This window comes from Amphiura filiformis, chromosome 14 (assembly GCF_039555335.1).
Source record: "Amphiura filiformis chromosome 14, Afil_fr2py, whole genome shotgun sequence".
Taxonomy (NCBI): Eukaryota; Metazoa; Echinodermata; class Ophiuroidea; order Amphilepidida; family Amphiuridae; genus Amphiura; species Amphiura filiformis.
Window position 1 is genome coordinate 18,631,754 of NC_092641.1, and position 15,476 is coordinate 18,647,229.

Here is a 15,476-nt window from a genome sequence, read left to right on the forward strand (position 1 = left end):
TCTTGTGGTCATAATCTATAAACTAGGTGCTGCCAAGTCAAGCTTTTACCATGCAGTGTCCACTGTACTATATGGAAATCTTCATCACTTTTTAGATATCAATGTCTCTTAATGTGCAATTATTATGGCTTGCATTCATTCTTTCATGTGCATTGCTGTGATTAATATCAAGAACTGCCTGGAAATAGAAGGTGCACTGCTGTGATTTAATCCTTGAACAAGAAGTTGCTGCTAATTGCAGCTTTTATCGTGCAGTGTCCATTTCTTACGCAGATCATCAGTGAAGTTGCAAGAATCATGTATTACGCAGTTGTCAGGGTGAGCTGATTATAGAGTCATCCAGGTTTGTATATATAGCTGGCAGAGTTCGAGTGCAGGGTGACAATGTACACACTTGAATAAACATGTACTGCAGGTATAGTTGTCAACCAGAAAATACATGCCAGTGTTTTGCACAGAATGCTGAAGTAACTCTTAACCAATATGCAGAATTCAATGTTGCTTTGCAGTTATAGGTCCTAATTCTCAATGTCATGCACTAAATACTCAAGCTGCTGTGCTGTACAAAGTTGCCATATTTGTATAAATTGTACAAATCTAGGCTTGCTCGTCCAGGTGTTGAAATGATGTAATATTTCAATACAATTTAATTGCACTGAATTTTTAATTATTGCTGTTCAAAATTTTCCATCCAATCATTTTCAATCTTGACACCAGCTGAAGGGGAAACTAGAATTATGTGGTTCGTAATTAAGGTAGTCCCCACACAAAGTTGTGTAAAAAAGGTTTAAGCTGCAGAGTGGATTATACTAAAATGCAGTAAACCTTTGACGAGCGCGTATTGTAAGGATACATCACGTATTTACTGGGTTGCACGCACTTGTCTCTGATTGGCTGCTATGGCGATATGTTGTTGCTGATTGGAAATTTATGAATGAACTGTGCGCCGTACGCGTTGTTAGCGCCAAATTTGCAACATCACGGTAGTCGCGCTCGTCAAAGGGTTGCTGCATTTGACTATAATGAAGGCCAAAAAATCTAGAAGAAGCCTTTGTACTAATAGCATAATTAGTTGCTAGGTATGAACTTTAAGAGGCCACTGTCAATTATATTGTATATAATTAGTTGTATTTAGCTCCCCTTCTTTTTCCAGTTTAGATACTATCTTTGACCTGATTTGATAAGATCACATTATACATTATAAAAATATTCACACTTTAGCCTGGGAATTAAACCTGAGACCTTTATTCTGACAAGATGTGTAGGAAATATTCTGTATCATACCAACACATATCTGCAGGTTATGCAAGCAGTGTTGCCAAAACTTTTCAGTGTCAAGGCGCGGCGCATTGACTCGCCAGGCCGCGGTAAAGGATTCTCAAGTAGCCCAATTTTTAAGCTTCCAAAAAGCGCCCAATACCGGATATTTGGGCGGATTTACCCGAATTTAGAACGCAAAACACCCAATTGGGCGGAAAAGCACTTGACTTTGAAACTTCCGGTACTTACTGGGAAGTTACTGACCGATCAATAAATGGTCACAAAACCCATTGTAATTTCAATTTGGAGCTTCAAAGACTCAAAACCTTTATAAATCGGCTAAATTGAAAGGAAAATACATCAAATTAGTGCCGCGGCCTGAGACTGGCAAAAGTAGCCCAATTTTTGACAAGTAGCGGCATGCTTTTTTGAGTAGCGGCAAGTGATCGCCAAGTAGCCCAATTGTGCGCCTAAGGCGCGGCGTTGGCATCACTGTATGCAAGTAAGATTTATAAAGCCCTCATACTATTGGTTTTTTGTCTACTTTGCTGGTTTGCTTCTTTTATTGGCATTTGAAGGAGCATCATACTACAATGGCATGCACCTACAGACTGCAAAAGTAGACTACATACTTACCCAACACCTTTGATACTCAATTGAGGATTAGTCTCTGCCACACCCTTTTCTTTTATCTTAGCCACTTGATAGCTGACAATTGTAGCTACAGCACTACCAGCACCCAAATCATAAAACATGATATTGGTTGGCGTGGCGTTGAAGTCGTTCCTTCTGAACACACCATAGTTGAGTGCAACTGTGACAAGATAATTATAACAGGGTCAAATTGTTGTTGAATAAGGCCTAAAAAATTTAAGGTAGGTAGGTAAGTTAAGGCCAATAATATATTCAAATGAAAGTTTTGGGCATTTCTCCTCCCAAGAAAAATCATACACATTGGGATCTCCTTTATAGAACCAGTTCCATTCCTTGGTGTGTCAGCTTTATTTGTCTTGATATTTGAGTGCTAACACCACTACTCCCTATTCCAGAAAAATACCCTGATTTTTTGGGATTAACAAAATATTATCCTGTTTAGCCAAATGAAACATAGCTAAATCCTAATCCTTTAGTTAGTCCTAACTAGCGATGAAAGTCAAATTTTAATAGTTGGCCAATTTTTGGAAATAAGGGCCAAAAACATGCGTTTTAGGGTGTTTTTCAGATGCTTTGACATTCAAGCCCAAAGACTTGTACTAAGACTAATTTCAGTTTATGCATTCTAATTTTTGGAAAAGACATGTTTCATTCTTATAACCAACCATTTAATTAAAATAACACAAAAAAGTGAAAATTAGAGCAACATTTTGGCACATACTCAAGATTGTGAATGCTTAGACTTGTTCCAAGTCTTAGATTTTTGTGACTCGATTGTCAGAAAACATGCCGAAAATGCATGTTTTTGAAATTAGTAAAAGAAATTAGTAAAATAGTGAACTTTTTCTTTTATCTCCAGTATTAGGACAAAATTAATGATTAGGATTGAGCTGTGTTTCATTTGACAGAACTTGATAATATTTTTTTAATCCCAAAAAATTAGTATTTTTCTGGAATAGGGAGTAGGGCATGCTCCCCTCTGACCCAACTTAAGCAAAAAATGTGAATGCACATGTATACACTTAATTAACTAATGAAAATTGAAAGTAAACTAATCATCATCGAACATTGTGAACTCAGTATATATATATTAGATTGTTAGTTGTCACACGGTGTCAAAAGCTGTATTTTGAACATTCACATGAATGAGAGTGGCATTAGCTGGGACTTCTATAAAGAGATGGTGAAGTTTCTGGAAATGAGTGAAAACTGTTTAACAAGTACTTCAACGTAAAGTAGGTAATGGGGATACGCATCCTGCACAAGAACAAATAAACACAATGGGGAACGATTGTGTTTATTTGTTCTTGTGCAGGATGCGTATCCCCATTACCCACTTTACTTATAATTATACTGGGGAAACGATTAAGCATCAGTAATGATCTCCTTCACTTGTGTACTTGCGTAATATTTGTTTGTGTGTATTGTATACCATGACTGCTATAAATGTAACATTAGACCCAGCTTTAACCACCGTTTATCAGTGGGAGCTGGTAGCCTAATGGATAAGGCGTCCGTCTAGAGATCGAAAGGTCGTGGGTTCGATTCCCATGCCGCACATTCCCTTGCTTTTTTTTTCAAGTTGGGTTGTGTGCGGTCGGGATTTGTGTTTATTTGTTGTCATGTTTAATTGTAACACTTTGGGTTGGTAAACTGTTCATTCTTTCCTACTTCAACGTAATGAAAAATAATAATGCATTACTTACCTGCTGTGTTGGAATTCATGAGCTGCAGCACTTTGAGACCTGCCAATTCTGCTGCATACATGATAGCTTTCCTCTCAGCTTGGTTGAAAAACACTGGCACAGTGATTACAACATCTTTGATTGGTTGCTCTGAAAGAAAAGGCACCATAAACAATGATGGCCATATTTATCAAGCATGAAATCTTTCATAACCTATCAACTTACAAGTCATTATTATCACTATCATCATTATCATCACACCAGTCGTTCATGAACAGAACAGACAAAGCATCAGAAGTATATGTCGTGCAAACCATACCTCAAAACTCATTTTTCAAGGACACTCACTTTATAGGCTGTATATCTACCTCGAGTCACCGACACTAGCTTTGAAGTTCAGCGTGTGCTGTGTTGGCTTAGCATAGTTTCTTGCGTGTACATTTACAGCATGTTGATGGTGCGTGTCAAAGTATGTACATGTACCAATTGCAAGTAACGCTAAGCTAACACAGAACATGCCAAACTTAGGGACTGTTGCGTTATTGACCCGAAAGACCTGCCCGGGACGACCCGGGACGAAACAAGCTTAGCTACCCGATGAAATTCAAAGACCGGGACGGAAGAAGCATGACCATGATGACCCCGAGATCGATCGTGTATTCAAACAGCAATTTGCGGTGGCCAATTTCAAGTGCTTTGCTGAAGTGGTCAATTAGTTTGGTCACCGATTACATTGATCGTAACTGGAGTACTGGACTGGTTTTTATAAACCATGTTATTGATTTAGAGAACGATTCCTGATTAAACCGTCTTAAATTACTATATATTTCCTTAATTTATAATAAATAAAATAATACAACATTTAAATCACAAGAAGAATTATAAGATTCCTATACCTACCATGCTATATGGACGATCCTGCCCAAGCTATATAAACATTTATTCGATTAAACTTTCGCAACATAACAAGCAAGACAAGGTTAAACATGTTTTAGCTCTATAAACATACTTTTTATTTCATTGAAAAAGCTTTAATTTTGTTCCAAAATTTACAGTTTTATCTAGTATAAGCAAGACAAGGTTAAACATGTTTTAGCTCTATAAACATAGTTTTTATTTCATTGAAAAAGCTTTAATTTTGTTCCAAAATTTACAGTTTTATCTATAAGCAAGACAAGATTAAACATGTTTTAGCTCTATAAACATACTTTTTATTTCATTGAAAAAACTTTAATTTTGTTCCAAAATTTACAGTTTTATTAGTAATTAGTAATTTGCGTGTAGGCCTACTAGTTTTGAAGCCAAAATTAAAAACATATAAACCTACTATTTTCCAAACAGATCGAATAGTTCTTAAGAAAAAATAATACTGCTAAAGGTTTTTTTGTCTACTTTTGACCTTTTGACTATAGAATTAATAAAACTTAATTTTTTTAGATTGTGTAAAATTTAAAATAAATAACTTTCAAAAGCAAATTAATTACCCTTATTATTATTTTTTTTCTTATAATTATTTTATTATAATAGTCATAGACCCTGCAGCCTATTCAGGAATCATCGATCAGAATTAAACATTTGACAGCGAAATGCTATTGCATGCGGTCAGCTTCCTTTTGTGTTGTGATAAGTGGTTTTGAGAAGTTATTACCAATTATAACAATAGCATCGAGTACCGGCAAATTACAAGATCGATTCTCACAACGGGCGGTCATGACGCTCATCTCAATTATCTGGTTTATGAATGACCTTTTCATTTTTCAGTGATTCAAGGGGACGATGATGTAAAGAACACGGCCCGATTATGTATTAGTCTACTTTGATCGTCCGACCCGGAAAATTCTGCGGGTCAATAACGCAACAGTCCCTTACTTAGTGCCGGTGACTTGAGATATATAGACTATAGTGAGGGATTTGTGCTAAGAAGGGCCCTATAAAAGGACAACAATTTGTACGTTTTGGATTTGTGAGAAAACTTTTACTAATGACACTAATTTGTCTGCTCTGGTTTTTATTTTACTATTTGCAATAGTTTACCTGCAAAGTCCTGGGCAATCTCCCTGGATTTGTTAAGAATAATAGCTAGGAGTTCCTCCGGAGAATAGTTGGTGTCCTCGCTATGTTTGAAGATCACTGTTCCTCTCTCTTCATCCTCTATCAGTTTGTAGTATGGAAATCTCTTCTGGAATGTTTTCACTAACGGGGAATCAAGTGACTTGGCTAGCAGATCTTGCAAGTAGAAATAGGCACTTTTGGGGTATCTTGTTGACTGCGTAAAACAAAGTTAATAAACATTATAATACAGGTGTTACTGCGACTTTGGCTTATTTATTAGTCAACTAGTTTATCCCACCTGAGTCTGGTCCTAAGTCCAGAGACCTCAGAGAATTGATTGATGCCTACCCAAGACAAGGAGATATGCAGTTCAAGAAATACTTCCCAAGACACCTTCAAAGAGGCATTATAATGGAGTGCTCATCTGTATAAGGGTGAAATAAGGCTCCGAGGGTGACTGCTCTGATAGTGCTCTACAAATGAATTACTTCTCTCTTATAAAGAAGTCACAATTACAAGTATCTACATGTACGACATCTATTTGGAGGTAAAAATCTAGTCTACTACAGGTAACTAAGTGCCAAAAATGCACTGAAGTTTGTTCGGCTTTATATAATAGGTGAAAATTATTCGGTTTTTGTTACTGCGTACATCAAATAAGTCCCAACTTAAATTCACATACGCGTGCGGCAGTCACACGTTATGCAACGCGCAACTAGCGTAAGTTCTGCGCCCAACTTTGTGCATTCCATTCTATCAATACATGTTTTGATATGCCTATCATAAGCCGAACAAACTTAAAATATGGTTTTAACAAATGGAGTGCAGTACAAGCAACATGCTACATATAATTATAAATACCCAAAACACATAATACTATTAAACTCTGCTCACAAATAAATTTAGCTACATTTTATGCTATTCAAGGACACAATCAATAGTCACCATCAACAAGTAATAATCAAAAAGTAACAAAAATTGGTGACTTGGTTGTGCATCCCTACTACATCTTCTTGAATATGATCAGCTACTGCATAATATAGGAACAGAACGCTATGGGGATGAGAGTGGGAGTGTTGCCAGATCCACGCATTACTGATGAAGTTTTCCGATTAGAAGAAATATGACGAGTCACAATGAAAGGTACCTCTTGACGATTCCTATATTTATTTTATTTTGGTATTGCCAGTCAAACACCTTTTTAAGTTGAACATTTCTATAATCCATTGTTTGGATAGGATAATAGGATAGGATGTCTATAGAATTATTATATAGCTCTGATCTTAGCTTGCTGTTGAGAAATCCTGCTCAAATGGTGGATAACAAAGCACTGCAATTTGTGTAGGTAGGTACACATTACACATGTTAGCCCACCGTTAACAATGAGAGGACATTCCTGAACCCTTGTTGACTTGTGGATGATTTGAACTCACCACCAATTATGATGGTCTGATATTGATTGATTTTGTTCTTTGCAATATGGAAAAAGAGACATGTATCAAACCGCAAGAAGTGTCTTTCGTTGTGACTCATCACAAACTTACCATTGATAGAGCAGGATCGCTTATTTGCAAATCACCATCCTTCAGGGAAATGACTACTGGGGTTTTCCTCCTTGATTCTCTGTTCAAATAAAATAACAAAATTAAATTATTATGAAGTAAGGAAAGAAGTGAAACTCAGGCAAACTGGCACTATAATTAAGGAGAGAAAAAAAAATCAGAACAGTTCTGATTCAAACCAGTGTGCACTCACGATTACATGTCGTTGAGTTCACCACCACACACCGCAACAGCTCATGGCAGATCTGCTGGCGTACCGGTATTTAACATGTAATGATTTTATTCTCTCGGAAATGTCTCACAGCCATGTAATATAATTTTAAAGTGGGAGGGCGACCTATCTGCTGTGTCCTAGCAGGACATCAGTCAATGTGAGACATTAAATATTAAATGTAAGGATCACAAAGGATACATGCCTGAGAAAATATATTATGAAGCAAGAATAGTATTTTTTGACATTGAATTTAAACACTTTAATTAGTGATGTACATATGCTTTGGGAGTGGTGGGCAGCTACACTAAAATAACTGCTTAGTGGTGGGTGGCATAACTGGCACTACAACCCTGCCGCTAAGGCATGCAAATATTACACTACTGGTTCTTATTGCTGCCAACCCTAGAAGTACACTAACACTGCTGCCCAGCTACTTTGTAGCTACTCTAGAGTACCAGTGCAGTACCAATCCAGTACTACTAGGGTGCGTACTATTATACTATACATGTGATTCTGGTGTTTACGGGTACTCTCGAGTACCAAATGAAGTCCCGGGCAAAAGTGTACCCTGTGGGTGGCAGTAGTAGGCATCTGGTAGTGTATATAGATGTCACACACCGAATCCTGTTTCACTCTAGCATTTGATCCTCACCATAATTTTAATATTAAATGTATGTCACTCTAGCATAATAAAAATAACAAATTCTACAGGTACACAAAATGTGCCCGATTTTCACTGGCAAGAAAACTTACTTGTTTAATACAATCTCCATAGGTACACCAGGCTGTAATTAAAAAAATAAATAGATATTAAAATAAATACACTCATGTACATTTCGTCGGGTGCATTACATAGTGATGGATGTTGATCGCAAATTTGTCAAAAAATGGGCATCGGGAAAACGTTGAGTACACTCACTAGTCTACAGTACACTCTAGGTAAATTGTATTGGGCATAGATTATAAACTTGCCATTAATGTTCAGCATTTCATGTGTCTATTAAAAGTAGACTCTTGAAAGATATTTTCAAAATGTTGAAATGTAGTAATATTGTACATCTCATATGTAATAAATTGCCAAAGTTATCCATCACTATGTCTTGCGCAATTATTCTTATGAATGTTACCATAAAGTGTAAAGTGCAGACCCGTCACTATGTAATGCACCCGACGATTTGATATTTTAAATATTAAAAAGTATGGGTTTAACAGGTTGTACAACAGTTCATTCACAAAGTGTCTTGATATTTAATACCCCTGGAGGTTCCCAAGGGGTGGGGGTTCCCAAAAGTAGGTACCCCGGGGGGTTACTCCCATATTCAAGTGCTACCTATATCGTCCAAGCATCTCAAAATTGCACCCTAAATGGTTTCTTTTGTTGCAGCAAAATTATGCCGGTTTAAAGACACTATGGCATTACCATAAATGTAAATTGTAGGTACACCTAATGGAAATAATAAAAGCAGAGCTAATTGTTTTAAATTCAAGTTTCAAATCACCATAAATGAATCTACATTTTTTAATATAAAACACAGATTTGTCACTAAACATGGAACAGTTGCATAAAAGAGACTCTGTAGATTGCATGATATCTATATTCTATACTAGGCTCTAGCAAAAACCTGACTCTTTTTTAACGTTTCCTGCTGATGCATAGAATTACAAGTTACATGTATGGTAAGTACAATCATACACTCATCAAATTTAACAATCCCACCCATACAAGCGGGTACGTGTATGGATTTCAAAAAGAAGTTTTATCATGTCTGATGTCATACTTCGGTAACTAGTATTAAACACATGTATACAGGCACATACCTTGACAATAGCAATCTTGAGCCATTCTGAGCCCAAATCAATAGACATTACTGCTAGAGAGCTAGAGCTTGGGATTTGACTGATAACTCCAAGCAGAGTTATCACTGCCAAAGAGCACATCCCCAACTTTCCCATCTTTGAGTGTTTCTAATCAGACACCTAGAAGAAATTACAATATAAGAATCAACAAATTAAGAAAGGCAAAAGAAAAAAAAGAAAAAAAAGTTATCTCTCAAACATTTTACAGCTGGTATCTATACGATACCGGTAGGTACCCAACTCTGTGTACAGTAAACGGTACTATACTCAGGGCTTGAAAATATGTTAATTTCCTGGGAAGCAAGCTAAATTTCCCACAATTTATTGCATGTTTTTAAATCCAAAAAAAGGCACAATTTCCCTCCACATACGTGTACCTGAATTTCCTGGGAAGGAGGCTGGAGCTTCCCAAATCCCCCCACTTTTTCGAGCCATGACTAAATATAATTGACTATACTCGACATTCACTAGTAATGGAAAAAGACTCGTATTGGACACTTCTACTCGTATTCAAAACCTCCAAACAATGAGGAATTATCCATTGTTCCTCCTTTGTAAGGCCGTATAAAATTAATGTTTTGGTTCTCGTCCAGAGGATTTTCATGAATTGATGAGGGAGGGAGGTTTTTTTTTTTTTTTTTTTTTCAATGTAAAATTAGCATTGTCAGTAGTTTTCGGTCTTCTCCAACAGTGCTCGAGGAAACGATGAGGCCCTTTTTTTTTTTTTTTTTTTCAAATGTGAGATTCTGAGGGATAAACCCCTAGAGTACCACAAAAAGGCTTGGAAGTGATGCTTGTTCTCTAATAAACTTATTTATATGTATGAAGATTTCATAAATCATTCTAAAGTCTTAAAAAAATAGAAAAATCTAAAAAATCAAAAAAAAATCTGACAAATCCCAGAAATTGAGGAGGGAGGGGACGAGAACCAAATTATTAATTTTACACGGCCTAATGTTACCCAATCCACTTTAATACGAGTAGCAAAAACGAGCATCGCCACTTGAAATACGAGTAGGCGGCTTGAAAAACGAGCAGCAGCTAAACGAGTAGCAAATCAGTAAAAAGCACCCAAAGCACAGCTTGATAATTTTTCATCACCAGAGTGTATTCAAAAACTGAAATTACCTCTGCACTTTCTTTATTTGCTTACAATTATTATGACCTGGATTATGACCTGGGGAAGGCATGTGCATAACCTGTTTTGTGATTAGTTGCATAATCAATTTTTTCTGCAATAATAAGCCAATCAATGAATGTGACAGCCTTCTTTGATGTGGATCTGACCCAAAAAGCAAAAAATAATAATTGGACAATTGCTAAGCCAGTCAGCGTACGGTACTCAATTCTTATTATTTACAACCACATTGAGGTTTAAATAAATGCCATTTCAAGAGGTGATTTCCCAGCACGATTACTCAACAACTCTAGGTTTGAATGATAGTTACACATTCGATGCTAGAGTAGGCCTATGTTGCTATTGTTTTCGGTCGGTCAGCATTGCAACTTTTTGCAACGGATGCAGTGCTTTATGGTGCGCCGGCAATGGCGACTAGATTTTTTCTAATGCGACTAAACCTTCAATCCCTAGGGCCAATGGCGACCAACTGTTGAAGCTTTTAATCGCCAGCAAATGCAAAAACCTGACTAAACATCTGAGGGAGTCCAATAAATGGCAGTATATGATACAATGTACTTCGACCATGCTAAGAAGAGCATGAATAGAGAAAAAGTAAGGAGGAAGACTTGATCAAGGCTACCAGACACGTCTTTGCATGCTTTGTAACTTTCAAATGTCATATGTGTACATCCATATCAAAAGGATGCACATGTCGGCTGCTACATGCGTCTTATTTCACATAATAACTGGGAATAAATACCAGACTCATTTCAAGTGGGGGTCACTTTATATCATCGTCAAGTCATATGGCTTATTAATACAGAGAACATTCCATAACCATGTCACTTGGGGATGATTTGAAGTGACCTCCACTTGAGATGAGTCTGGTATTTATTCCTAGCTATCATGTGAAATGAGGCACATGTAGCAGCCGACAAGTGCATCGTTTTGATATGGATGTAGGCCTACACATAGGGTAGAAACAATAGCTGTAGACAGGTATAATTATACATTTTGATATCTAGGCCCAAAATCATAAGAAAACTCATAAAGACATAAATAATACCGGTACTGTCGCAAAAGCATGAAAAGACTACGTGATTCTGAGCCAGACAACAAATTGTAGGTATGCCAGGTGAATTCAAATTTGCCATCAAACTGCATCAATTTATATATCAAATTAAAGCCAAAACTGAAAACCTTTTTGTCATAGCACTTTCCGTAGCAAAGTTACATCTTGTCAAAGACTGACTTTCATCAAAAAGATTCTGCTAGCAAAATTCCCAAAAACAGCATTTCGGTGGTGTTTCTAGATCTTAGTCTCATGATGATAGCAGCTTTTTTTTAATGGAACTGCTATCAGAATCCCTTTAAAATTCCACATGTGCGATTGTCTTATCACCATAAAAAAAATCATATATTTGGGTCAAGTGAAGTATAACATACCGTATTTCGTCAAATAAACGCCCCCGGGGGCGTTACATTTTCCCAAGGGGGGGGGCCTTAATATTAGAGGTCATTTTTAGCACGACAATTCCCGTTAAAATCATTAGGTAAGCTTAAAAGTCACGCTAAAATGACGAACTATGACCTTTTGACACTGACTTTTTGTTCACTTCCGGGTTTCGGATGCAGATTTTCGCCATTTATTGATGCTATTACATACGTATGAACCATGTGAGCAACTTGGTAAGCTTACTACACAAGATAGCATGGAAATATTGGAATTTTTGAAACATCTTGGTTGATAAAAGTGGTGGGGGCGTTTATTTGAGGGGGGGGCGACTATTTGACGAAATACGGTATTTAAACAGGTTTCCTTGACCAGCCTGTCCAATCGGTTTTTTTTAAAATTTCTATGTAAATTATTATGTATTGTGTTTGGGCCCCGGTCTAGGCGAATTTGGCTACTGAACGCAGCTTTCAAATTCAATAGCGTGATGATTTTTTGCGTACACTGCGCGATGTACGCCAGCGTGTGCGACTGTGCGTGAGTAACGCGGTAGTGAATCCAACCATGCCAGGGGCCCAACGCATTCGTGATTGGTTAGCATGCCATTGTATCCAAGGACAAGGTTGTACTTTTGCGGTAGTTTGAAATACGGTATGCGATATACGATCGCGGTTGTATCGAGTACAGCTGTTGAAAGCTGCGTTCATTCAATTGGAATTCCTTACTAATAAATACTATAGCAAATGTGTTAACTAAGGTAACTACAACAAAGCCTTTATAGTACAAGTTACAACCATGATCGATGACAACAATAATTACCATGATTACAAAGTTAAAGTCAAAGAAAGGACTGCCATTCTTCTTCTCCCAAACCGAGAGTACGGTACTTTAATACGGGTTTTTTACGTCGATCAGTCATCAGAGAAAGAGAGGCATGGAGTGCCGTTCTTTTCTGAAAGCCAATGAATTGAAGCTCAATTTTGAAGTAAGCTTATAATTTCAAATACGATTTTTGAATCGAACTTTCGGTCATTTTTTTCGACAAATTACGACAACTGATCCACATATTCACAACCATAATCAATTAAAATCTGTGAAATACATTAAACTTACCAATTTTACTACTTATTTGTGAAGCAAACCTACACGAATAGCCTTTTTCGACGGCAGGTATTGGCAAAATATTGCGTGCACTAATTACGGCAATACCGGCGACTTATTTCATTTTGTCCATCAAAAACAACGTGGATTTTCTGTCTGACCCCGGAAGCTGCATTTCTGAGCTCTCTACGCAAAATATTCCTACACAATTTGTAAAATCTAAAAAAGGCAATAAAATTCAAATATTCTATACAAATGTGCTTTTAATATATTTGTAATAAAGTCGCAAACGTTTAATTACTTTATTGTTAGACAATATATTCAATGTTTGCAAAATTAATACAGACACTTCAATTTACAAATTAGAAACGCTTATATATGTTTTGACCCTTATGAAAATATAGCGCATGGATATTGTGTCGATTTCTAATTGGTTGAAATATACAGGTGGCAATATTAATATTTAGATATTGCTATTAATTTCACAGAAATCTATGCCTTTGTCTATTTTTAGCATTTTGTTTATGATGCAATGTCAAAAAGACTAAATTGTGAAAAAAATATATGTTTCTATATTATTTGAATTCTTCAAACAAAATAATTTATTTACTCACACTTAGTGTGTGCTTTGTTTTCGAGTTTCAAGTTAAAAAAAAATATTTTAAGTGAAATCCAGAAAGTCAGCTTTAGTATACCGGGTATATACTTAGGTATTATAGTTCTCATGAGCCTCGGCCTCTTGGTAGTTGTGAAAAAAATAAAGCCTCTGAGCCGCCCGCACGCCTTTTTTTTTATTTCCCTTTTTAAACTATTGTTTTAGTTTTATTTGCCGTAAAATCATGAAATTTTGAGAAAATATTTTGAAGAATATTTACTTAATTCGGTAATAGGCCTAGGTATAAAACAATTAATAATACTAAAATTAACCACTATTTTATGTGTAGTTTTGAACCTCAGTGACTCGCAGATTGCAATCTTAATCAAATTTAATTAAAAAATTAAATCAACTTTTAACAAAATCTTTTAAAAAAAATAAAGCCAAAAAAAACCTCCAAAAAACACACATTCCACATTCGTTTTTGAAACCATGGGCCCTTCGAAACGCATTTTTTTTTTTTTTTTTTTTTTTTTTGCTTCAAGTGTTTTTTTATCATCATCATTTATAATATTATACTGATTTACAGGGGTTACTTAATTCTCAATTGAAATGAATGTAAATAATAACATTTATTTATAGTATCTATTTATTACTGTTGAACTGGAAAGAAAAAAAACACGATTCCTCTCAGCCATCCTATGGTGCTTGTTCCCCCCAGATCCCCTCAACGAAATGACATGAGCCCTCTATATTTTTCTCTATTATGAATATTCATAACCATAATCGGCCATTGTATCCGCACGCTACGTACAAGTTACGTTGTAGATTTAACACCATGACCTTTATGTAGTGCAGGTAACAAACTAACCATTACTTTGGGAATTACAGGTATCTTTGCGCAGAGGCGATATCGTAGCCAATGAGGTTTATCCGAGGCGCGATTATTGCTAGTTGAAAACTTATCCCAATACCCCGCTCAGTGGACGTGAAATATAGTCCCGGAAGCAATTTGTTTAGGTTTCTATTATGAAGCCGAGCTTAAAATAAAAGTCAGATTTTGAAACATTTAACCACCTAGTTTAATCCCAGTTGGTGATTTATCATCTTTTTATTCCATTTTTCAGTAGATATACCCCTCCATACAGAGCCTCTGGAAGATTTTTAATATGGGGGAGACGGGGGCCAAAGTTTTTTGTTTGCTCTGGAACGAGAACCGCTGAAGGGGGTGGGTGCGGGCGTCCCCCTCCCGCGCGAAGCTCAGAAGCTTTTGAAATGCATAAATTTTTACATGAATTCTACCTTACACTTTGAATTATACCTCAATTTATGAATATTACCTTAAGGGATCTGGAATGAGCGTTTTGAGCGTTTCGACAGTATTTTTTATGGGATATGAGAGCACCTCAGACGTATCGAATTCCATTCTGAATACGAAGCATGTCTTTCTGATATCAAATAATTTTCATTTTTGAAAATCACGATATAATACAAATTTTATGACAAATTATAAAAATTTGATATTTTTCAGATTTTGATATAACAGTCCTCGAAGTAAATTTTATAAATCTAATGATGTATTCTTAAAGTGTATGTAGCTGGGAGGAAAAGCCGACGATCAATTGAAAATTTTGACCTTTCATATTGAAGATATGGATTTTTTCCCAAAAAGACCTAATTTTTGGAAAAAAATCCATATCTTCAATACGAAAGGTCAAAATTTTCAATTGTTCGTCGGCTTCTCATCCCACCTACATACACGTTAAGTATAAATCATCAGATTTATAAAGTTTACTTCGAGTACTGTTAAAATATCAAAATATCAATTTTTAATGATTTGCCATAAAATGTGTATTACATTGCGAATTTCAAAAAATCAAAATTATTTGATATCAGAAGGACATTCTTCGTATTCAGAATGCA

General features: G+C 36.1%; 1 protein-coding gene and 1 non-coding gene across 2 annotated transcripts in view; one reads left to right on the forward strand and one right to left on the reverse strand.

Annotated features, from left to right (window-relative positions):
- LOC140169804 (hypoxia up-regulated protein 1-like) overlaps positions 1–13,119 on the reverse strand; it is a 36,637-nt gene extending 23,518 nt beyond the window's left edge. The window contains 7 exon segments of the mRNA XM_072193109.1: positions 1,897–2,074; positions 3,621–3,749; positions 5,634–5,865; positions 7,196–7,274; positions 8,181–8,212; positions 9,246–9,404; positions 12,971–13,119. Of these exon segments, the coding sequence (XP_072049210.1) occupies positions 1,897–2,074; positions 3,621–3,749; positions 5,634–5,865; positions 7,196–7,274; positions 8,181–8,212; positions 9,246–9,380 (785 nt within the window). The 5' untranslated portion in view covers positions 9,381–9,404; positions 12,971–13,119.
- Positions 13,120–14,446: 1,327 nt separating this feature from the next.
- LOC140170566 (U4 spliceosomal RNA) lies at positions 14,447–14,588 on the forward strand. Its single transcript, XR_011861553.1, has one exon. It is a non-coding gene; the product is annotated as a U4 spliceosomal RNA (small nuclear RNA).
- Positions 14,589–15,476: the final 888 nt, after the last annotated feature.